Here is a 25365-nt window from a genome sequence, read left to right as displayed (position 1 = left end):
AATTTTACAAATTATGTTATTAACTTATATAATGAACATGCCAATGTTTGTACATAATTCCGTGCGTTTGTGCTTACGAAAATTTCGCTTATTTCATATCTTTAGTGAGGCGCAAATAATTAGATTGCTTAACTTGGTTGTGTTGTGTTATCTTCATAGATATGGTGGATGCGATCGATGTGTTGTTATCGCGGGTGTGTGTGTGTGTTTGTACACCTGTACAAAAACAACACTGGTATGCGCTTTGTGCCTATTCTTGGCAACGCAATAAAACAGGTTAAAAATGCGGTAAACAAAAACCTTAAAACGTAGATAACGGTAAGCGCGCGCAGGACGGCTGCAGAAGCCAATGCGAAAACCTGTACGATTCAATCATAGCTGACAATAGAACGAACGAAACAAACGCTAACACAGCAGCATAGCTAATTTGCTGAGAGCTCACGTCATCACACACAACGATTACCCCACCCCTACCGCACAAAAAGATATGTATGTATGTTCATTCGAAGAAAAATTTTCGCGCACATAATCAAAAATTTTCCAAAGCGCTTAAGCAATAATAATTTCGTAAAAGTATTTGCTTTTGTAAACAAACCATAAAATACGATTGGAAACTCACCTGGCGTTATCGGCTGATATTCTTGTTGTGGCAGTAGGAAGCATGTCAAAACCTAAGCAGCAGCAATCAAGGGGGTAGAAGAGACAAAAATGAAAACAAACAAAACACACAATTATTAGTTACTCATTTACAAATGCGAAAAACGGGTTATTTAGAACTCCAGGCCGCAATACACAAGCCAAATCAAAAATGAAAACAAAGCAGAAAATATGTAAACTGTAAATATTAAGAAATATTTACATGCAAACACAGCGTCGGTATGTTTGTGTGTAGTGTGGCCGACGCTATGGGTAATGAGGTTGCAACGAAAGCGCCGCTGGCAGCGACAAGGCGTAACTACTTCACGTAATTACGTTTGGCACGCGCATGCAGCAACAAAATAAAACGTAATCAGCGCACACTTCCTGCGGCGCGCTGCCCTCATTGCACAACAAATCCAAACGCTTAACAAGTATATGTAGATACAAACAAACACAAATACATACATACATATATGTATATATATCATGTACATATGTATATATAAATATATCTCTATAAAAAGCGCCACTTATCCATCACTCTGCTGTGCTTGTGTACTTTGGCTTAGAGCGCGCATACGCGTCAGTACACTCACCTGTTCACCTGTTGCCTCGTCTGTGTCCGGCTGGAACGTTAGCAGCGGCTGTGCCTGATTTTCCGATAACCAAACAGCTTTCAGCTGCAAATTCACCAAAGTGTATGGCAAGTATTGCAGCTGATTGCCCGACACGTCCAGCACATGCAACACCGTACAGTTGCCCAACTCTGGCGGCAGTCGCTTTAATTTGTTATCGCGCAAACTCAAAACGCCCAAATTTGCACAATTCCCTATCTCGGCCGGTAGGTACTCCAATGCGTTGCGATCCACGTTCAGGTTGCTCAATTTAGTCATTTGCCCAATCGATACGGGTAGCTCTGATAAGAAGTTTTCGGTCAATATCAGCTCTTGCATGCTTTCACAACTGGAAGAGATAAGGAGACGCCAATAGGTTTATAAATAGTGCAATAATAGTGTAATGTTATAAATTTAAATATATATAAGTATAGTGTGTGTACATGCATAGCGGTAAATAGATAACAACCATTGCGGTTAGTCAACCACGAAACCCCGCAGCAGACGGCAAATCATCAAGGTGACGTCAGCCACTGACGTACCCAGGTATCTACATACGGGCACTTATACTTATGTACATTCATATTGCATCTAAGCAAAACAAGGGTGAAATTGAAATTGCAAAGCCTAATATTTATGGCTGCGTAGTATGATAATCACACAAATACTGAATAATGTCAAGATCGTTTTCGATTATATTCGCCTTTTGGTTGAATTCTTATTTACATAAATCAATTTGCGGTGATTAATTTTACATTTCATGATAAAAGCAACAAAAAAATTTTGACTTCGACTGCATCGGAGCAATAATACCCATCACAGGTGCATTTTTTATGGCCCAACAGTATATAAAACCACCCTTATCTTGATTTTGAGCGATCAATTTGTATGGCAGCTATATGCTACAGAAGTCCGATCTGAAAAATTTTCTCAGAGATTGTAGCACTGCATTGGAAAATAATTTATGCAGAATTTCATGGAAATACCTTAACAAACAAAAAAGTTTTCCATACAGAGACTTGAGTTTGATAGGTCAATCCGTATGACAGGTATAGGCTGTGGTAGTTCAATTTGAGAAATTTCTTCGGAGATTGCACCGTTGCTCTGTACAATAATCTAAGCCAAATTTCGTGAAGATATCTCATCAAATAATACAGTTTTTCTTACAAGGACTTGAGTTTGAACGATCAATTTGTATGACAACTATATTGTGTAGAGATCCGATATCGGTTTCGAGAAATGTGCAGCTTTTGGAAAGAAAAGAACGAGTGCAAAATTTCAAGTCGATATACCAAAAACCGAGAAACTAGTAGCTAGGTTTTATCACTAATGTAGAAATCTTAATGGGTTGCATGAGTAAACGGGTAAAAAAAAACGATTTTTTTATTGACCTACATTTTCAAGTTGATCCGAGTAATTGTTTCGGAGATACAGCCTAGGTGCGTCGTTTTTAAACGCCTTTTTCTCGAAACTGTGTTTTTGAAGTTTATTGGCAAGATTTCTCGAGAACTACTCAACCGATCTTCATGAAATTTTACACAGGTCTTTGAGATACAATTCTTTAAAACTTGGACGAAGGATTTTTTTCGATTACAACTACAATGCCCGAGTTTAAAATATTATTTTCCAAAAGTTTCCAAATTTCTTTGTTAAAAATATTTCATCTTTTATATAAGAAAAAAAATTTTCAAAAAGGCTGTTTTTTAACCGAAGAAACCCAATGAACCAATTAAACTAAGTTCAGCATTTAATAGATGAGAGATTTAATTAGTTTAATGGAAAGGACTAGATCAATCAAACTTCGGGATGACACCGTAATAAATGCTCTCCAAAAATGACAAATATATATATTTTTTGAGTGTACTTACCATCCTATAGTTGGATTCAGCTTCTGTAGACGATTCTGATCTAGTTTTAGAATTGTCAGCCTACTTAATTTGGCAACACCATCGGGCAGGGTCTCAAGTAAATTTTGCGCCAGATCTAAATCAGTTAAATTCACGAGACCACCGATTTCATTTGGTAATTTCTCCAGCCTACAAGACAGAAAAGAGAGACGGTTTGTAAATATAAAAAAAATATATAAAAGTAGTAACACCAAAGTAATAAATTATATTGAGCAATCTAGCAAAAAATCACCAAACGAAACTTACCTGTTTTCGGAAACGTCAAGATATGTCAAATTGGTTAAAAGCCCAATTTCAGGTGGCAGCCTCTCTAACTGATTGTGATCGAGCCAGAGCTCGTGCAGACCGGGCAAGTAGCCCAAATATGGTGGCAGTTCTTCAATTTCATTGTCGCCCAAATCTAATCTTTTAAGCTTCGTCAGTTGTCGTATCGATTCAGGCAGGTGTTTCAATAGATTCTCGCGCAGCTCCAATGATTCCAATTGTGTTAAGCTGGAATTGAAAGGGAGTTACAAATGAGACGTATGAGGCGATCAAGGATCGGAATTTAAAATAAAAATATGATTATATTTTGAGACTAAAACTCTGTGATTATAATTTAATTGTGTTTTTCATTTTATTAGTCGAGTGAATCAGTAAAAAGAAATTTAATCTTATCTAATCTTAATAATTTTTATGTTTACAATTCTGTTTATAGTAATCGAAAATACGTTTCACTAAAATATATCTTCAAAGCGACGAAGAACTCGATTACTATGACAATGTCAATTAGTGTCAATACCCGTCAATGGTTATCGATAACAATCTACTTTGCGATTAATTTAATATATTTTTTGGTGAGTCAAAACAACTACGAGTATAATGAATTTGAACAATTAAAGCAAACTTACCTTCCGAAATCAACTGGTAATGTGGTGAGTGACATATCATTTAAACCTAAAACTGTTAAATTTTTGAGTTGAGAGAACCCTGCTGGTAGTTTTGGAATCGGATTTGAGCTGAAATCAGCAACCTGCAGGTTTTGTAGGTGTTTGATGTCATCAGGAATGTCTGGAATATCTGTAAAAGACAGAAAAGAAAAGTTACAAACATTAGTAATCAGAATTTAATGGTCATTTTAAATAATTAAATAAAATTATTTTATTATTAAATATCTAAAATTTTAAAAGCATGTTCTCCTTTGATTTTTAAACACTTTAAACTATGAATTTAGATCCGACTTTAATATTTGCGTTTATGTCTAAGGCATGCAGCCCACAAAGGACACATGTACGCGGATATAAACCATTTAGCTCACATCACTGAATAATTATGCTAAAGTCAGTATCGTTGCCGAAAATTTCTATTTTTATACCAACAGATTTAGAAGTGCTTGTGTGTAAAAAACCCATGATAATAATGTGACCAAACACCACGTAATGTGGACATACAAATATTTTGATAAATATGTACTTATATGTACAAGCACATAACTAGATTATTTATGGAGTAAAATCAACAAAGTACGTCGATAATATTGTGATAAATATTTATCGATTTCAACACAAACTTGGCAGCATCCAATGATTCAGTCTTAGCGGCTGAAAATGTGAATAACATGTTCTGTGTTTCTGATACTGTTACAGCCAATCAGGCGCAATTTTGGTTTCGTCGATTCCATATCAGTAATTTGAAATGAAAAAATGGAGGTCTTCTAGTTTGTCCGTCTTTTAAGTTCTCTTGATATTACACGGGTTAATAGAGAAAACCACATAGACCTATTCATTTTCAATCTGGGGATCAGTGTTGAATCAGAACAAAATCTATTAATTTCTTAAGAGGATTGATACTGGTGATGAAAAGAAGGTCAGCAAAAACGGTCAAATCTAGGAGAGCCGGCGACAGGAAGGTTTTGCTATGCGTTTGAAATCATTTATAATTAATTGGTTTCCTACGGCCAAACTCTTTATACGGATCTGCATCGTCAACATTTGGACCGTCCACAGGAAGCAGTCCCCAGAAAAGGCAAATAGTATATGAATTGTGTTCTATCAGATTCGGCAGAAACTCATCCGCCTAATAGTCAGGCCTCTATATCAGCCTCGAAATCCAACGCGGAATAACTTTAGTGTTCAGTTGTTTAGTCGAAGAGACCGAAACCCATGTCGTCGTCTTCCTCGGGTGCTTTTTCGGACTGAGTGGGAAATTGAGAAGTACAGTCCTCTCTTGACGAACAAACACCAAACTCTATAAGTCCCTCATTATACCCGTCCTGCTTGGATGTTGACAATATATGATAAGTCGTCGTTACGAGTTTCGAAAGAAAGATTCTGCGGAAGATTTATGGCCTTTTGCGCATTGGCAGCAGTGAATACCGCAGTCAATGAAACGATGAGCTCTGAAAGTATTCGAAATAGTACCCGCCAGGGGAAGCAGAGGAAGAGGAAGACCTTTACTCCGTTAGAAAAACAAGGTGGAGAAAGGTTCTGCGGAAGATTGATGGCCCTTTGCGCATTGGCAGCGGTGAATACCGCAGTCGATGATACGATGAGCTCTGAAAGTATTCGACACAGTAACCGCCAGAGGAAGCAGAGGAAGAGGAAGACCTCTACTCCGTTAGAAAGACAAATTGGAGAAGTACCTGGATGCACGTAGAATCTGCAATTGGTACCAAACAGCGAAAAGGAAAAACGGCTGGTGCGCTGTTGTAAACTCGGCTATAACCTCGTATCTGTTCGAACAGTTGTGCTCCGATATTTTGAAGCATTTTCTACTTCGAAGCTAACAAAAGAATGTCTGACAACTTTCTTTTAAAGACAAGCACTTCCATAAAAACCCAGGATGAACTTATGACTAATAATTGTTTAACAAAGAAATAACACAACAAAATGTACCGACATGCGACATGTTGTTGTGCCAACATAAATATTGTGTACAGATTAAACAACGCGAACCAGCACAAATTTTATCGCAATAAGTACTTGTTGATCGAGACAATCCAACTCACGAATTAGATGACACGAAACAATTTCAAAGGAAGCGATGAAATATAGCGATATCAATACGCGCTCGAGAGCCAAACGAGTATCTTCAGTTGACAAAATCTTTGATAAATCACGGAGGGAACAGCAAACGGATGGAACGACGAAATGGACTCATTTCAGGTGATAAAAGAAACCGTTAAAGCGGAATGGAAACTGCATGTTATTGATGTCGAATGGGAAAAAAAACAAAAACCACAACAAGCAACAACAGCAATATTATACAAAGTACAAATATTTGCGCCGAATCGATTCTTTACAGCGTCAACCACGACAAGGTTGCCGACGCTGCCACCCACCACTCGCATCAGACGGGCAATGCGCCGCGTTGCTTATAAATACATACATATGTATTTATGTGCATTAAAGTATATAAATGCAAACAAGTTGATATAAGTGAAAAGTAATAAAAACAACAGCATCAACATGCCTACATATGTCCAACGGTATAATGAGGCAGAATACAAACAATAGTTCAAAGGGTGAGAAAACACAAGCGAGCACAAGAGTGTATTTAGCCGACACAGAGCACAACGTTGAACGTTTTACGATGATTGCTGCAGTGAGAGAGTGTACAAAATGTGGTAGCATAGAAAATCCTTTAACATTCTTTTTTGTTGACCTAGTTTCGGTACTTTCCGACATGTCAGTCGCGCACCCACTTTTCCGTTCTCGCCGCCCGCTGACGCGTTCGTGCGCCGCTTGGCTTGCGTTTATCGTGACATTGCGGGCTAACAACAACGATTTTGGTGTTGGTCATGGTGATTGGAACGATAACGTAGAGGTCGGTAATAATGTGCACCATAATGATGGTGAGCTTGATGATGATTAAGTGGCCATGGTTGGTATAAATACACCGTGTAACAAATGTACGCGATAGCAAGAAAGGAAGTTAAATGGATTCGAGGAAATTCGGCCACTGCGTGAGCAAATTAATTGTTTTGTATTTCTCAAAGCTTCGGTTTTTGATTTTTTTTTCCTTTTGTGTTCTGTCGCTCTGGAGTGTGCGCTATAAATACATATATATTCTTTTACTTTACGAGTTGAAATATATATGTTTTTTTAACTTATTAACAGAATGCGAATAAGAGAAAGTAAACAAATAATCCAATGAAGATTTTAACATCACATTCTAAGCGCTCTCAGCTCTCGATGTCATACATAACCAATATATAACCATTTATAACCAATATATAAGCATTTTATAACCAATATACAACCATTTTATAACCAATATATAACCATTTTATAACCAATATATATAAGCATTTTATAACCAAAACTCAAATTTTGTTTCAAAATGAGTGGTTTCTATTATGCCATTTTTCCTTCGCCTGTAAACTTATAAAAAGTGATGTTACTTTTTTTTGCATTTTAGGTGCCGATATAGTATAGCAAGAACAATAATATGTAGGTTTACAGTGTAAGACATTCAAAAATATTTTTACTATCAATCTATCACCGAAATGAAACGAATTCGCTTGACATTTCAGCATTTGACTATTGTGAGAATTAAGTATTTCATGCTGTGTTCCATATTTAAATGCTGTCTTCCTTCACGCTGTTCACATCATTTAAATGATGTTGCACTCGCCCAGCGTATTGCTCACTGAACTGAACTCGTTTTTTAGCTGACTTCGATATGGCTTGGCGCGCGAACAAATTGCTGATTTCCATATGCATGTAGGTAATAATAATTCATGTGATTAAAAAATATTGCTTCTACAGTGAAAACCGGACCAGTCCATTTCAGGCTAGTTGTTAACTAGTCCGTTAATGATTAGATATTAATTAATAATATATAATAATAATTCATGTGAGTGAAACAGGTTTCTATTCCAAAACTATTGCTTCTACAGTGAAAAACGAACCAGTCCATTTAAGACTAGTTGTTAACTAGTCCATTAATAATCTCATACTAACTAGTTCTAGTCCGAACTCGACAATGTTAGGGTAAAAGTTAATTAAAATCACACGCTTTCCCTTCCCGTCTGAACTTCAATCGCTAACGACGTTAAGGTACCGTTAGAAAAAAGTCGAAAATACAAGAAATGAAATAATTAAGTTGCTGCTATAAGCGTGAGAATTGCGTCGGACCGGAAATAGTGTCTTTTCCTGCAGGGTATACCTACATTTAGGTCTTTACACTTTCATTTACATCTATGAATATACATACATACATATGTATATGCTTGGCAACGGCGCTGAAAATGCAGCAGAAAAACTTCAATAAAGCTTAATAGCGAAAAAATATGAACGTATGAATGGAATCATTAAGTTCCTATTGCAGCAAGCAAAACATCTGCATATTTATCGCACATTCAAGCTCATTAGACAGTTCTATTTTGCTAGCTCTTCAATCGATTGGCGAATTTTACAGAGCCATCCATTGTTGTATAAAGTATTGCAGCGAAGAAAATTTTCAGAAGTCTATAGATATACTTGTATGTATGTACATACTAACATAAATGCATTGTCTTAGATATATGTACATATGTTTTGTGATTATTGAAATGTTTAACCTACATATGTCAGATGTATGCACAAAAGACCTGAATGCTGAACGAGTTTGACAGTAAAGCACAGAGATGCATTTGAACACTTTTCTTCTTTATTTCAACTGCCTGCTAGGATTTCGATATATATAAATATTTACATATTATATTCACACTTTTCACTCTTTGAGAAAATTCTATTGGAATGTTATGTTTCCTGTTACTCGATAATAGACATGGAATCATTTTTTTAAATAAGGTTAGACTCATAATGAATAAGTATTTGCTGATTTATGACGAAGACATGAAAAAAACTTTGATTTTAATCGGATATTTTGTATGGCAGCTACATACATATATATAGGAAAGTGGTTCGCTCTGAACAATACACTCAGAGATTGCCTCCGACAATAATCCACTCCAAATTTCTTGACAAATAAAAATATTTTCCATACAAGAACTTGATTTGATCGCTCAGTTTATATAAATGGCGACTGTATGTTACAATGATCCGATATCGGCTGTTCCACCAAATGAGCAGCTTCTTGGAGAGAAAAGGATATGTGCAAAATTTCAGAGTGACAGCTCAAAAACTGAGAGACTAGTACGCATACATACAGACGGGCCTATTTACATTGAATCAGCTCGTCACGCTGATCATTTATATAACAGATTTTTCAATAGGGATACTACAAAAGTAGACCGATAGGGACAGCAACGACCCATATCTTTTCCTGATCTTTTGACATTTCTCTTCAGTAAGGTTTATTATTTAATCATGGAAAGATATACAATTTATGGTTGATCCAATCAACAATTGAGCGTCTGGGAGAGTAAAAAATTGAGACAAGGAAGTGCCCGTCGTTCGAAAATATTACGCTAGCGCATCAATTGAGGAAAACGCAAAACAGTCTCTCACACGTCGTTTTCAAGCGTTGGGCATCTCTATGACGTCGTTGTGGCGAATTTTGCGAAAATATCTTAGCCGACATCCTTACAAGGTCAAATTGACGCAAGAACTGAAGCCGCTTGATCACCAGAATCGTCATATGTTCGTGAATTGCTGAGCAACAAATTGAAAGTGATTCAGATTTTCATCGAAAAATCATCTTCCGCGATGAGGCTCATTTCTGACTGAACGGCTACGTCAATAAGCAAAATATGCGTTATTGGTCAGGCAACGATCCACACGCACACCATTAGTCATCATTACATCCCGAAAAAATTACGGTTTGGTGCGGTTTATGGGCCGGCGGCGTCACCGTCCGTGATGATCAAGACTGTTACTGTAAATGGGAATCGCCACCGTTCAATGATAACCGAATATTTTTGGACCGATTTGAATGATATGGACTTGGACAATATGTGGTTCTAACAGAACGGCGCCTGAAGCCACACAGCGAATGTCACAAGCGATTTATTAAAACCAAGTTTGGTGAACGTGTTATCTCACGAAATGGCCCTGTCAATTGGCTGCCTCGGTTGTGCGATTTGCCGTTAGACTATTTTCTGTGGGGCTACGTCAAGTCTATGGTCTATCCCAAGAGGTCAGCGACGATTGATGAACTTCGTACGAATATCGAACGTGAAATTGCAGCAGTATCGGCTCAGAAGACATCATCTGAATCTACAGAGTTTTATTTGATGTTTTTAGTCTATCAAATCATATCTACACTTTACTCTGTGAACTTTGCTTGGTGGCCTCGAATGCTTTATAACAGATAGTGTACAAATGCAACACCTTCATACAAAATTTAGAGAATATGTTAATAGAGCATGCTTTTATTGCCTTCATTCGAAAGCCTGCATATGTGTGCGCTTAATATGCAACAATTCATTAAACATAATTCGTCAGCAGACAATTCTAGCCCTAAACACACATAACTCCAACTAACATATGTACATATATGTATGTGTATGTGTGCATAACGTAACGACGGAAACAGTTGGTGGTCATTAAGCTGGCATTCCGAAGCATCGGACCGAGGCAACGAACAGACTCTAAAACTGCCCAGAGCATAGCATGGAATGTTGTAAATGAGAAAGGCACAACTAAACAAGTACACAACCGACTGAACAATAACAATAGACAACGCAAGAGCATAAGCAAAAGCGACACAAAAAACAAAATATGAAATGAGAAAACATGAGGGGGAAACATTGAAAAAGAAAAAGTAATAATTCGTTGACCTCTCTACTTTCATGCCATACACACATACATACATAGAAGTATAGCTATGTTGGAAAAAGTAGCGGCTTAGAAGCTCATCAGTGGTCTACATAAATCCGAGCAACTTGAAAGATTTGAAGGCACCCTGCAACAGCATTTCATGAAAACACCATGCAACATGCTGTACTTATGTACATACATATGTATGTATGTATGTATGTGTACAAACAGAATGCACAAGAAGCCGCAACCAATATGCAAAATTTCATTACTCTACCGGAAGTCATTAGGAACTCGCTGCCTTATATGTTTCCTATGTGCATACATACATATATTTGTGTGCTTGTGTATGTGTTTGTAGGCATAATTCTACATGGCGAGCCATCTGGAGTCTGAACACTACCGTTCCTTGAGCGTGATGCCATCAACGAAATAAAAATATTAATTTCCTATACATTTATTTGCGGTCTTGGCGAGTGCGCTTGACCTGTGTGACTTTCAGCAGGCAAATTTAGTTGGATGCCCAGAGCAATAATTGAATAAGTAGTCAGCAATTTATTACACATCTTTAAGCTTACAGCTTTAATTTCATAACGTGGATTAAGAACTACTGTTTTCTTGTACGATTATGCGTCAGATTTGAGTATAATTTAGCCAAAAGACAAGGTGATACTTATTTTTTACTCTTCCTTACCATTTTATCAAAAAAATAGAAACAAATTTGTATGAGGTGTGGTAAAACGAGTTCTCAAAATTCAATACATTTTTGAAGTGGATGATTACTGCTGATGGTAGTCACTAACAAGACGGTCAAGCGTAAACCGACGTCGTCAAAACGAAGTGAGCCGGCGCAAACGGTGACCAAGCCATTACTGGCGATCAGAAAAATTTTACGATCTATTAGGTGGGATTGTCAAGGAATCTTTATTCGGACTGCTGACAATTGTGATTGTGATTCCCCCAGCGGGCAAGGGGTAGAATTTGCCAGCGGTAAGGTATACTTGTCGTAAGTGGCGACTGAAATCTATATGCACTGTGTCCGTATTTTGGGCTTGTCTTGAAATTTCAACATCTGTTCGAATAATTTTGGCGGATGATTTTTTCTTGCTCTCCAAACAGAAAATTCCGTTCTGTGGAACCCGTCTTCAGTCGATTGAAGAGATGAAACAAAATTCGCTGAAGGCTATCCCAAAAAGTGCTTATGAAAAGTGTTTTGAGGACTGGAAAAATCGTTGGCATAAGTGTATTATAACTGGTGGGGATTACTTTGAAGGCGACAAAATAAATATTGATGAATAATTAAATAGTGTGTTTTTTTATTTACAATTTCCGAGTACTTTTTTGTCACATTCATACCTGGGTTTTGATCAACTTTTAGCTATTTTTACTTGAACAGGCTATATTAACTTTACCACGACGTCTGTTACACCCAAAAGGAAAAATCGGTGACCCTATAAAATAGACATATATTTATATATATGTATGTGTAGTCCTCAGTTTTTGAGATATCGATCTGAAATTGTGCAAATGTCATACATACTGAACGATCGGAATACTTGTATGGAAAACTTTTGTGTTTCACGAAATATCCGCATATCAAATATAACAGTGCAATCTCAGAAAAAATTTTACAGATCGAACAACTTTAGCATGTAGACGTCACACAAACTGACTGATCCAAATCAAGCCTTTGTTCGAAAATTTTTTCATTTGAAGAGTTATCTTTACAAAATTTTGCATGGACTATTGTCCAAAGAATCGGTTTAATTTCTGAAGAAATTGTACGGATTGGCTCAATATAACATATAGCTTTCATATTTTGGAACCTTTTGTATTTGTGAAGAGTATTAAAGGTGCGGTACAACCAAAGTCAACGTTTTGTCTTGTTTTCGAGAGAAAACTTTTTTTCCAAAATATACTGGGACTCCTGACATTCTTTAACAAAAAAAAACAACAAAAAATGATTTTCATAAATATTGTGCCACAATTGGAAGCTAATTCATGTTCCACCAAGTAATAAACACACATAGCAATGCGATGATCGCCGTTGGCTTTCCAAAACCAAATAATGGCCAGAGGCAAATTTTGTGCAAATTAAAATACAACTGCAAATTGGTTGCCCTAATTAACAGTAGCACGAGTCCTTTCATGCTTACTAATAATTATTCAAATATATTTATGCTGCTGTGTTTACATTTTTTTTTCGCAAACAATTCGCCGACTTTGCTTTCAAAACCGAAATGGAAAATTTTCTTTGTCTCTGCAAGCTTTTCGTGCCAACTTTGTTCACACTTCGCAATCACTTTTTTCATACATATGACTTTTTTGTTGGCGCATTTTCATATGTGCATATTTTCATTTTTATACATTTTTGATTCAATGCCATTTTTGCCGAGATTTTCATCTTTTCATACATATTTATATGCCATATACATATATTTCTTGCATCGTTGAGGTCTGTTTTTGGCAGATAACTGTTGTATATATTATAATATACACTTTTGCCTGCATATATTCATATATAAATGCATACATACATACGTACATACGTACGTAGAGATGAACACCCAGTTGCGAAAATTCAGCGAAGTCGGCACACCATCACGCCAACAAAAAGAAACGTTTTTAGAGGTCATTAGCATTTCTCAGTATGCAAAAAGATTGTTTTCCACCGAAATCCCGCTCTTTTGATGCTTTACAAATGCACAGTATATATTTTATGCATACATACGTATGTATAATGTGCGGCGATGCAAAGGCTGTTGCACATGCACACCCACATACCGACAGATGTACTATATTTTCATGCATATGTTTGTATGTATGTGTGTATGCACTTGTGTGCACTCAAGTATGTGGCGGCAAAAGTACTTATGTGTGACTACAAGCCAAACAACAACAAGAAAAAAACCGCCATGATGCACGTAACACATTGGAGTTGCTCGCCGCTGGCGGGTGCACACATCGCCTCGCTGGGGCGCGCTTGGTTTATGCGAAGCGGTCGAGATGAGCCATGCGCTTTGTTCCCCAACATTAGTGCCACTTTTCAATTTCAATGAAAATGCTTAATGAAACTCGGTTTGAACGCCAGCGCTAATACGCAATACGCGACGAATACTCGAAAGCTTTAGCTGTTTTTGTTGCTGTTGCTTCGCTTGTGGGAGCGCATTATCCCGAGCGAATACGTGTCGAGTGGACACAGTATAAATTAGAATGCAAGCATACACACGTAAACATATTTATATTTAAATTAACATATAAATGCGTGCGTTTGTGCGTTTTTTTTTTTCATTTTGCTTACCACGAGCTTTCTGGCAGCCACCAGCGTCTGTCATTAAAATTGTTAGAAATATAAAAAAGGAAAATATCAACAAAAATTTAATTACTTATTACACTTTTTTCTTTAATTAGTTTGAGGTTTGCAGGAAAAATGAAAACTGCAATTGAGATCACCAGATGGGAACACTAATATTGATGTCTTTATACAGAAGTAAATTAAAAATGTTGGGGACAATATGAAATCTTATTGAACTAGTACAGGCTTCCTTCCTGATGGCTATATGCTACAGAGACTCGATCTGTTATGCTATAGGGGTCCGATATCGCTCATCCGACAGCTTCTTGGTGAGAAAGAACGGAAGCAAATCGGCATCCAGGCAGATAGACGGGACAGAAGATCAAATTAATGCATTGATCAGCGCCCTGAAAATGCCTGGTATTTTCAGTACCGATTAGCATTGTGTAATGGACACACCAATCACATTTGGTGGGGTTCGAAACCCATCTAAAACCTTACTTTGGGTACGGTACTCGGTTGTGTCAGTTGTTTCCGCATTCGGGTTTTAACTACAAACCACCACGATGCTCCCTGAGTTCACATGAGCAGGTTGGATCCAACTCCAAGGGCTACTGCTCCCCGTGTTAACAGAATTAAGTCTCCGGCCAGACCTCGTAGCCGAAACTACTACCAGTTGAGCTTTCATATTGCTCTGGATTGGTGGCCAGGAAGATGGACGGGTAGACGGACATGGCTAAATCGACTCAGCTCATCACGCCGAACATTTATATGAATTTGAATTGAAGTTAACAAACTCCACATACCCCGCTCAGAGTTCCCTGTTTGCAACCCTGGGATTTTGAGACTGATCTCTGCGACGGATTTCATGACGATCGTATTTGAAGAGCAGTAACACCGGTACTTTTCTTTGTCATATCAGAAACTCCAAGGTATGGATCGTGCGTCGAACATACAGTCTGAATCTACCGTTTAACAAATCTGTTGAAGCAACTGATTTCGTTTCCAGGTATTTCGCCCTGGTAGCCGAAGTTATGACCTCCAAGATATTTAAATCTCAGTCTTGCGAAACCTGTAAAGTTGAGTCAAGAAAACTACGAGATTTACCTTTGCCTTCTTTAAGGGATTGGATCCCCTTATGGAGTCCGAAATACATTTTTCGGCATATTTCGAATGTATGTACATATGTATATTACATAGAAAATATTCTACGAAAACTTAATCCGGAAAATAGTTTCGGAAAAACGAGCGAGTTCAGAATTAAATTGAGTTGTAATACCAAATTACAACTTACAACTCAACTTTCTTCAAAACTATCTGTTATAATATTGGTTACAAATTTCTCTAAATAATTGAAACAAGCGATTTTATTTCTTCACATATTTATTTGGAAATATGTTTTATCGAAACTGAATTGTATTATTTAATACCAATTTATAACTTACAACTCAACTAGTCATAAGAAGATCTTAATTCCTCGTAGTAATTGAAGCTGCCGAACTGCTTTTTTCACATAATTGTTTGAAAATATGCTTTGCCGGAAAATACCTATTCAATGACAAATATATTTTTTATTTTCCAAATTTGTGGAATGTTAAATGTCAAGTGTTACAAGTAAGATATCGTAATAATGTATTTTTGCTTATATGAAAATATATTTTTAAAATTGATCTTTAAACTACATAGTCCAGGATTCATATACTTATAGTTCACCATTCCTCTATACACACCTACATATATATGTACTGTATGTAGATGTGCATATATAAATCATTTATTGCAAACTATTCAACAATTGTTTCGTTGTTTCGATCCAATAAAAGCTTAAAAGTTTAAGTTAGAAAGTGAATTAAATAAAGCCACAACTTAACTCTTGCACGCAAATAAAGGCATTGGAAATTGTATTTACCTTTCACTAGGATCAAGATAGATGCCTGGAAGCGCACTTGTATGTGGCACAAGCACTGCGAGATGAATTCTTGCTTGTCCCCTGAATTGCAAGCACTTTGTGCATCAAGCACCGTGTCTTTCAAGTGAAAGTTCGCCTAGGCATGCACGAGAAGGGAAATCAATGGTATATGCTCTCAAGGGTCTCTGTCAATGTATCGACATTGAGGTGCTTTTCCTTTTGAGCGGCACACTTTTTATTGTTTTCCATTTTATTTTATTGTATTTTGTTGTTTTTTTTTTTTGTTTCAATGATTGTGCTTCATCAATGAGAACACTTGTCCGGGACACAAAAACAACAAACAATAAAGATGTACTTTTCAAATCTCTCATATACATTTATAGTACGCACACATGCTTACAAGTTGACGTATGAATTTTGAGGTTCGCCGTTGCAGCGCGTATCAACCTGCGCTGTTCACCTGCAATTGTGGGCTTGGCAGCGGAAATGCACTTTCCAACAGAAATTGTGTCACCCTACAATCGGTTTTTAATTTGAACGTTTTATATGAGCGATTTCACACAGCCATGTACATGTCTATATAAGTATATATATATATTTCTAAAAGCAATCAAAATTATATAATATGTATATTTATGCGGGTATACGTTATTTGACATATATGTATATACTCAAACGAGTTACCGATTGACAGGAAACGATATTAAGCGGGCATTATTATGAGTGCTTCACATCTACACGTTAAAAGGTGAGATGATTTATTCGAGAAGTCGAAAACAATGTAATAGTAACCACAAAGGTTTGTTCAAGCTTTGAAAAGTCACATAACTGTAGTTAACATAACGCAGTTAGTTTGAAACCTATTTGAAGTTTTATACTCTCGCAACAAAGTTGCTAAGGAGAGTATTATAGGTTTGTTCACATAACGGTTGTTTGTAAGTCCTAAAATTAAAAGAGTCAGATATAGGGTTATATATACCAAAGTGATCAGGGTGACGAGTAGAGTTGAAATCCGGATGTAAATATTGAGATATCATGATGAAACTTGGTACACGTATTTCTTGGCTCCATAAGAAGTTAAGTTCGAAGATGGGCAAAATCGGCCCACTGCCACGCCCACAAAATGGCGAAAACCGAAAACCTATAAAGTGTCATAACTAAGTTATAAATGAAGATATTAAAGTGAAATTTGGCACAAAGGATTGCATTAGGGAGGGTCATATTTGGACGTAATTTTTTTGGAAAAGTGGGCGTGGCCCCGCCCCTACTAAGTTTTTTGTACATATCTCGGAAACTACTACTATGTCAACCAAACTCTATAGAGTCGTTTCCTTCAGGCATTTCCATATACAGTTCAAAAATGGAAGAAATCGGATAATAACCACGCCCACCTCCCATACAAAGGTTATGTTGAAAATCACTAAAAGTGCGTTAACCGACTAACAAAAAACGTTAGAAACACTAAATTTTACGGAAGAAATGGCAGAAGGAAGCTGCACCCAGGCTTTTTTTAAAAATTTAAAATGGGCGTGGCGTCGCCCACTTATGGACCAAAAACCATATCTCAGGAACTACTCTACCGATTTCTATGAAATTCGGTATATAATATTTTCTTAACACGCTGATGACATGTACGAAATATGGGTGAAATCGCTTCACGTCACGCCTTCTTCCAATATAACGCTATTTTGAATTCCATCTGATGCCTTCTCTGTATAATACATACATACATTAGGAACCAATGATGATAGCGGAATAAAACTTTACACAAATACGGTATTTGAGAAATATGTAAATGACGGATAATTAAATCTCGATTATCACTTTATCATGCGAGAGTATAAAATGTTCGGTGACACCCGAACTTAGCCTTTCCCTACTTGTTTAGGTTATGTTTTTTATTCAAATGCGACCATTGATTTTTTTTTAAACTGAGTAAATATGGAACTTGAATATACGTAATTAAAGATTTGAATTAAATACAGGTGATATATTTCGAGATTCCCTACTTTTTTAGAAAAAAAACACAGAAACTTCAAATTGTATAGGGAATAGTTATTATCATTCGAAGGAACATTTATTTTTTGAAGACTATCTCTTTCAAATATTGGTCGTAACCACGTCTCAAATGGTCCATCCTTTGAGTTCAATTTTCGATGACTTGTTTGAGCATTTCGACTGGTAACTGACGAATAACACTCGTGATGTTTTGCTCCATGGCCTGAATCGAAGCGAGATTTTCCGCATTTTTCCCATTAGACTTTACACATTTCCACAGGAAAAAGTCTAACGGTGGCCAATCGACCGTCCCAAAACGTGAAATTATCTGCCCACCGAAGTGTTCCCTCAATAAATCCATTAATTGATTCAATGAAATGATAGCTCTTAAATCTCTTCAGGTTTCTCTTCATCCCAAATGTTGTAATTTTGCTTGTTTACATACCCATTGATCCAGAAAAAGGCCTCATCGCTGAGCAAAATTTAGCTCGAAAACGTCGGATCTTCTTAGAACTTTTCAGACAAATTGAAATAGCAAAATTTGCGGGCAAATTTAAATCTTGCGTCAATTTTGTGTTTAACCCATTTTATAAGCATAGCTTAACAATGAAAAAAGTCACGTGTTAGCTAATTCTTAGGAATATTAGCAGACACAAATTGTAATAATTTTTTGTTAAAGATATTACTCAGAAATGTAACTGTGATTATGGTTTCGAAGATTACAAGCATTGTACACGATCCTATAGAAGTTCAGACCACAACGTATTTACTATGACTCAACATGTGACGAGGGGTTTCCATTGATTTATTCGTCAAAAATTCACCAAAAGGGTGGTCATTTTGAACAGAAGTAGTCTCCGTCATTCAAAAATATTACGTTGGTGTAATTTTTATTATTGACATCATTTTCGAGTCAAATTTTTTGGGCACCATTGATTTACGCTTATCCGATGACTTATCACTCCATTGTTTGATATTCCTATACGATTTATTTGATACTTCCTAATATAGAAGAGCGCTGCTAGCGCCGAGAATATATACATAAGTCTTTGATATTGACAGTGTGTATTGTCTTGAAGATGGCTGTTGAAGACAAAAGTGGAAAGGAAACATAATAGAATTGAAAATACAACTCTTGCCGCTGCATTCTTAAAAGGTTCATACATTTGCAAGTCAAGAGAATGATTTAAAAGTACATTTAAAAAATGTAATCTATTTTAGGTTAGGTTAGATGGCTGATCAAAGATTGCACGTGGACTGCTATAATCAGCCTTTGTGAGGACATAGAAAAGAGGAACTCGAACTTATAATTAGCAAAACAAGCGTTTAATTTCCAGGTGTCTACATATAGGTATCTTGACCCCCCAAAGTCGGGACAGTCAAGAAGGAAGTGTTGAATTGTTTCCACCTGGTAAAATTCAGCCTCACAACATGGATGGCAATAGAGCAATGGTCTGTTAAAATCCGCACAACAAGGGAGAGGCTAGCTTTGCTGAGGGCAAATAGATCACTAGATCTCTTTCGATCGATCTTCGGCTTTTGCGACAGCTCATTTACCGATAGTGGCCCAGAACTGGCCAAGCTCCGGCGAAACCTACTACTTTAATAATCGGTGATTTATTTGATACCAGATTAACCTAACCTAGGATATTCCTTCATTTCTTATCTCAAATACATATCCGTATATCTGAGCAGTCGTTTGAAAATTTGAAGTCGATCGTTGTTTCAAAGAAACTCGTCTCACCGACTATGAAAACCGTGTTTCGAGAAAATGTGTTTAAAGTTTTGGAAGCTAACTACATTAAGGTAAAAAATTCTTATAAATACGCGACTATTTTTGAATCTATTTGTCGGATCACTTTCAAATTTTCAAAGAATAGTTGAAAATTTAAATATGTACATATCTAATCTTTTGAAATTCACAAGTGGATATTAGCCCTCAATGACGGTAGAAAATGCCGCATGAGTTTAAAGCCTTCACTTAGAGATTCCTACACACTGAACGGTACTTATTATCGCTTCCTTAACGATACATAAAGCAACTTGGAACATCTCAGCTAATTCAACACAGTTCTTATGGAGGTTATGCTAATGTATGCATATATTAGGCTTAAGCATTTGGTGAACTCAATGGCATCAAAAGCAGGTGCGTCCGCGATATCAGCAACTCAAGCTCAACAATTTGGAAATATTACAAAAGTTATTAATTGACTGAAATATTCAGCATTAATGCGAAGTAAGCAAGCCGCGATGATGGTGACATTTTCAAATCGGCTTTTAGACAACCATTTACATACATACATAACTGCACGCCAGCCAAATGGCCAGTCAGTCAACCGCCAATTGGCGTGAACTGAATTTAAATGCCGCAATTTACACACACACATACACGCACACATATGCAACGCTTTGGCGTTGGAATTTCTGTATAGATCATGTATGAATTTTATTGCCGGGTGTATAATTACATATGACCCGCTTCACAACCGGCTCGACGCGACGCGATCCGATGCGCCAAAGCCGAGTGCAGCAGATACAGCGCGAGTATAATGGCGAGGAAAATCGTCATACTCAAAATGCTAAAATAACAATAATTTGAGCGTCAATGCATACACGCACACAAACATAGCTGTATGTGTGTAAACAGTGGCAAAGCTGTTGGCGTAATGCTAATTGTTGATTTATACATGCAAATGTATAAGCGTTTATTATGAAAAAGCAACAGCAACGTGTATGGCATATTAAAGTTGCATTGATATTTCCAGCTTTTCGCAATGGAATACGAAATGGCAGAGACACAGAGCATTGCATAAACGAGAACAGGCTTAATAATGATTTATGGCTGGAATAATTGCAACTAGATTTAGCTCTAATCGATGCGGATAGGCGTGGAATTGCACTGTCTTATAATTTAGATCTTCTTTCTAGCGCTAACTAATGCTATGATAAGGGTTGGACTACATTCCGCTGCTCCTAGAAAATATTTAGGTCAATTCCAGCGATTTCACAGGCATTTAGCACTCCCTAAATAGCACATCAGCGCCAAGACTTCGCATCGAATCGATAAACGAACTTTTCCTAAATATGGTCGGACAGACACACAAAATTTGGAAGGCAAATAAAGCTAATGTTGAAGAGCACGCGAATTGTGCCAAGACATTCACGTAATGTCTAGCGCTAAATAAAAGCAAAACGCACAAAAAGTTTACAGCAAACGACTTCAATACCATACACATACATATATACATATACATAGTATATAAGTATATATGCATGGGTTTACAGACTATCGACGGGATATCAGTTGTGCGTGTTTGCTTTCAGCGAATTTATGTCCGAAACGCTTGGTGGCAGCGAGCCATAAAGCTCTAGCTTATTTTCATTTTTCAAGCATATTAAATGCACAAATCTAGCATAAGCTAGATATGGAAACACGAGTTAATGGCGAAACTAGTTCTACGCACATTACGGCACTACGCACACATGTATATACATACATACTATACATACGTGTGAGGTTTTAAGCATGCGAGCACAACGCTTATGCGAGTATTTCAAAAGTGCATGGAAACTTAACTTTCCGACACGTAACAAATTACCCTTCAGAAAATTTAGACAGTCTCAAAACTGACAGCAGAGTACATCACAATTTTTGTAAGCTTTTTTCAAACTGTGCAAGCTTTTAAGCAGAGCTGTAGGAATAAAAGTGCACTTGCTGCCTTTGACAAACGCTGAAACAATACAATAGCCTTTCGCTTTGTGAAAATAACAATTTACTCTAAAATATACATAGAGCCTTACAGAAGCTTTTGAAAATAGTAAAAATTTAAAGAATTTCATTGTGGGTTGAAACACATTGGAAACGAAGGATAAAATATCAAAACAAAAAAAAAATAATAATAATTTCCGGCGATCAGAGGTCGGCAAGTAGAACGGGTTAACTCGATTTCCGGCAAATTACGAGTCGTATAGAAAAAAGTTATATGGCGCATTTGTAGGTAATGAAAAGACCTGCAACTTATGTATGAAGACCTTTATGGCATAACCTCAAAATTTATGTGAAAAATTCAGATATTCAAGTTTATGTGTTTTTCTCACACAAAAATAAAATTGCTTTGAGGCATTTTGGAGTAAACTTACCTACTTTTGCGAAGAGAAAACTGTTGTGGAACCGCAACGTGGAAGAAAGAGTGAGAAAAGCTAACAATGCTTTATATATGTACGTGTAGGCAGATGTTCGGCACAACCCACTTTTATGCACTGCTATTGTAAGACTAATACTGCTCTACGGCGCATAGTATGGTGGACAGGCATACGGAAATCCACCTGCCGGAAGGCAATGGAAAGAGTTCTGAGGCGCACTGTGGCGCTATGCATAATAGGAGCTTTAAGAACAACTCCAAAGGCGGCTCTTCAACTCGTACAAAACTTGCCACCTATAGACCTCTTTGCTGAAAACTGCGCAGCAAAATCGGCGGGGCGACTACTGACTGCAGGAGAATATAGAACCTTCGGGCTTAGCTCGGTGGTTAACGGCGGTTTGGCAAACACCGACTACATGGTCCTACTTTTCAACTGGGAAAGAAGTTTCAAAATAAACATGGAAAAAAATGTTTGGCGTAAAGGCGCTCAATGTGTTCCGGGCGTTAGGCATAAGGCAGCCTCTTAAGTTGCCGAACTACTGCAGTATATTTCAAGCTGAAAGACCTCAGCGGCTGTTGCGAAAGCCGCAGAGTTGGTCTCTAATGCAACTGCAGGCAATTCCAGAGTCAACATTTATGTAGACAACTAAGCAGTAATCAAGGCAGTAACCTCGTATCACATGTAGGCCAGAAGTAGCAACTTTACATATATTGGGTGCCAGGTCACAAAGGCATTGAGTGCAATGAAATAGTGGACAAGAGAAAGTAAAAAAAAATCAAAAAAAAGGTAGTAAGGAAGTACACAAAATTCGTATTGACACTAGATAGAAGAGACTGTAGGAACATTATGTCTAGAGCAACGCACCAGAGAAACAATGGAGCATCTCTTGTGCACTTGTCCCGTATTGGCAAGACTATGCTGTATATATCTGGGGTCCCCACGATATGATACACTGAAGGAGGTCTTGATAGTGAGGCCACAGAACCAGTTAAAATTCGCATAAAACGCAGGCATCCTAAAGGCTGACTACTCCGCATAGTTCGATTAACTGAACTCCATCTGGTATCGCAGAGCACCAAAACTGGTCTATGCGTGGCTCATTGACCTATTAAACTAACCTAACCTAACCTACATACTTACATATATCGCTAATACGCTGTTTAAATATTAAGGAGAAAACCTTAGACTGACTTGAAGTCGAAAAAACAACAAAATTTTTTCGCCAAATTGTATATACCCTGAATTTTTATTGGAGCTTCATATATGATTTCAAATATTTTCGGCACGATTCGGCATTCAAATAAGGAAAGTAGTGCGAATCGAAAGCGGTTCGGTTCAGATACCTGAGCTCTATGACTATGACTATAATTAAGTACATTGAAAAACAGATCTTGAAATATAAATTATTAGGTGCAATTTCGGCGAAGATCATTCTTATGCAAGAGAGATTCTTCGTCAAACTGTAAATTCTAAATAGTAAACAAACAAGCCATAATTAATATCTTAAAGAGACAAAAAATGTTAAACTTTTACGGTTACTAACTAATGTTCTAAAGATACTTTAGCACTCGAAGTTGCGTCTCTCAGGTACTCAATACAGTGTTTAGCTGCTACACTGAAATTGTTTTCGAATATTAGGTTTTTTATGATTCAATTTTTTTTTTCAAATTTACTATAAGAATATCAAGGAAGACTAAGCAGTTTTGTTTTCTAAGCTGCTGTAAGCTATACTAACAATATTCCTATAGTAAATGCGCCAGCTAGTTGGTGGAATGAACACAGCAAAATTTACTGCAGAGCATTAAGGGAAGTGAAACTAGGCCAAAAGAACATCGCTTCTAACTTTTAAACACCAACATACAGACGGCAATTTAAATTACAATCTCTCATATTGCTTTAATTTTTAAGCTCAGAAGCACATACGAATAATACACATACGTACATATGTATGTGTGTATACAGTATAACTCTCATTTGAGTAATCCCTTTTGCCTTAATAATGAGGAGATCAGCAATTAAATTTCTTGCAACGTGGGAAATTACTGAATTTTTTTCTCTAATTCCAACCGATTATCTATGTAATGACCGAACTATGTCTGTATGTTTAGGTGAGTTTTATGATAGAAAGTAAAATGTATTAAGTTTTTGAATTCTTCTTTGCTTTGCAAGAAAAATATAATTTCGCTGGTCACTTAAATTAATTATAGCATTAAAAACCATTCTTTCTATGAGCGCAATTCCGAAGAAAACTGATCTTTATAGGAACACACAATGCTTTCAGAATTATAAAAAATGCGAATAAAGAAGAAATTTCACGATTGATGAGAGATGCCAATCTTTTAACAGAATTTGTGAATCATTAACAATATACAAAATTTAAAATACAATAATAAAAAACTTTTTTAGCTTTCCAAGGCAAAATAAAAATTTTCGCATACACGTACATATAGTATGTATATATCTACAATGAAATATCTGGCAGTGGTCTGAAACTATGATAATTGAAGAAAGCGCCATTATTTGTATAGTTTTTCAGTATAAAAGTCTGATCAGTAGTATAAAGGTATAATCAAGCGAAGTGAGTTGAGAAAACTTGATTGGAAATAGACAGCATGCAAATAATAATCTATTTGGAATAACAAAATTAATAAAAAAAAAAACAGAAAAAGCGTTAACTTCGATCGCACCGAAGAAATTAAAAGGTTTAAATACCAGAACTTAATTTTGATAGGTCAGTCGTATGACAGCTATGTATGTATATGCTATAGTGGTCTGATCTGAAAATGTTATCCTTAGATTGCACCGTGCACGTATCAGAACATTCACAACACGCTTTGATTTCATACGGGATCACTTGGATGATGGAGTCGCCAAAACGAACTCTTAGGCTACCCAGAGGATACTTGGTCAAAGCCCGGAAGTCGTGAGCTGCTTGAGCCATATGTAAAAGAATCGTTTCTGGCCACTCCCAAGTGAATGGCGATCAGAGAAAGGTTCTGCGAAAGATTTATGGTCCTTTGCGCGTTGGCCACGGCGAACATCGCATTCGATGCAACGATGAGCTGTATGAGATATACGACAAAATTGACATAAGTAATTCAGTGAGCTTCTTTAAGGATGGATCAAAGCTTAAGGGGTAGTTCATGGAGGGGCGCGATTGCAGCCATAAATGTAG

General features: G+C 36.9%; 1 protein-coding gene across 16 annotated transcripts in view; it reads right to left on the bottom strand.

The window, feature by feature from the left end:
* Positions 1-25365, bottom strand: part of LOC126767862 (protein lap4) — a 162896-nt gene that overhangs the window by 114201 nt on the left and 23330 nt on the right. For all 16 annotated transcript variants that reach the window (XM_050485541.1, XM_050485553.1, XM_050485543.1 and 13 more), the window contains exons 4-8: positions 4051-4219; positions 3407-3652; positions 3122-3289; positions 1236-1602; positions 620-671 (exon numbers count right to left, since the gene is read on the bottom strand). In XM_050485541.1, the coding sequence (XP_050341498.1) occupies positions 620-671; positions 1236-1602; positions 3122-3289; positions 3407-3652; positions 4051-4219 (1002 nt within the window). The remainder of the gene's footprint in view (positions 1-619; positions 672-1235; positions 1603-3121; positions 3290-3406; positions 3653-4050; positions 4220-25365) is intronic.

This window comes from Bactrocera neohumeralis, chromosome 2 (genome assembly GCF_024586455.1).
Source record: "Bactrocera neohumeralis isolate Rockhampton chromosome 2, APGP_CSIRO_Bneo_wtdbg2-racon-allhic-juicebox.fasta_v2, whole genome shotgun sequence".
Taxonomy (NCBI): Eukaryota; Metazoa; Arthropoda; class Insecta; order Diptera; family Tephritidae; genus Bactrocera; species Bactrocera neohumeralis.
Note: the sequence above shows the minus strand (reverse complement) of the source record. Positions and strands in the feature narration are given on the sequence as shown.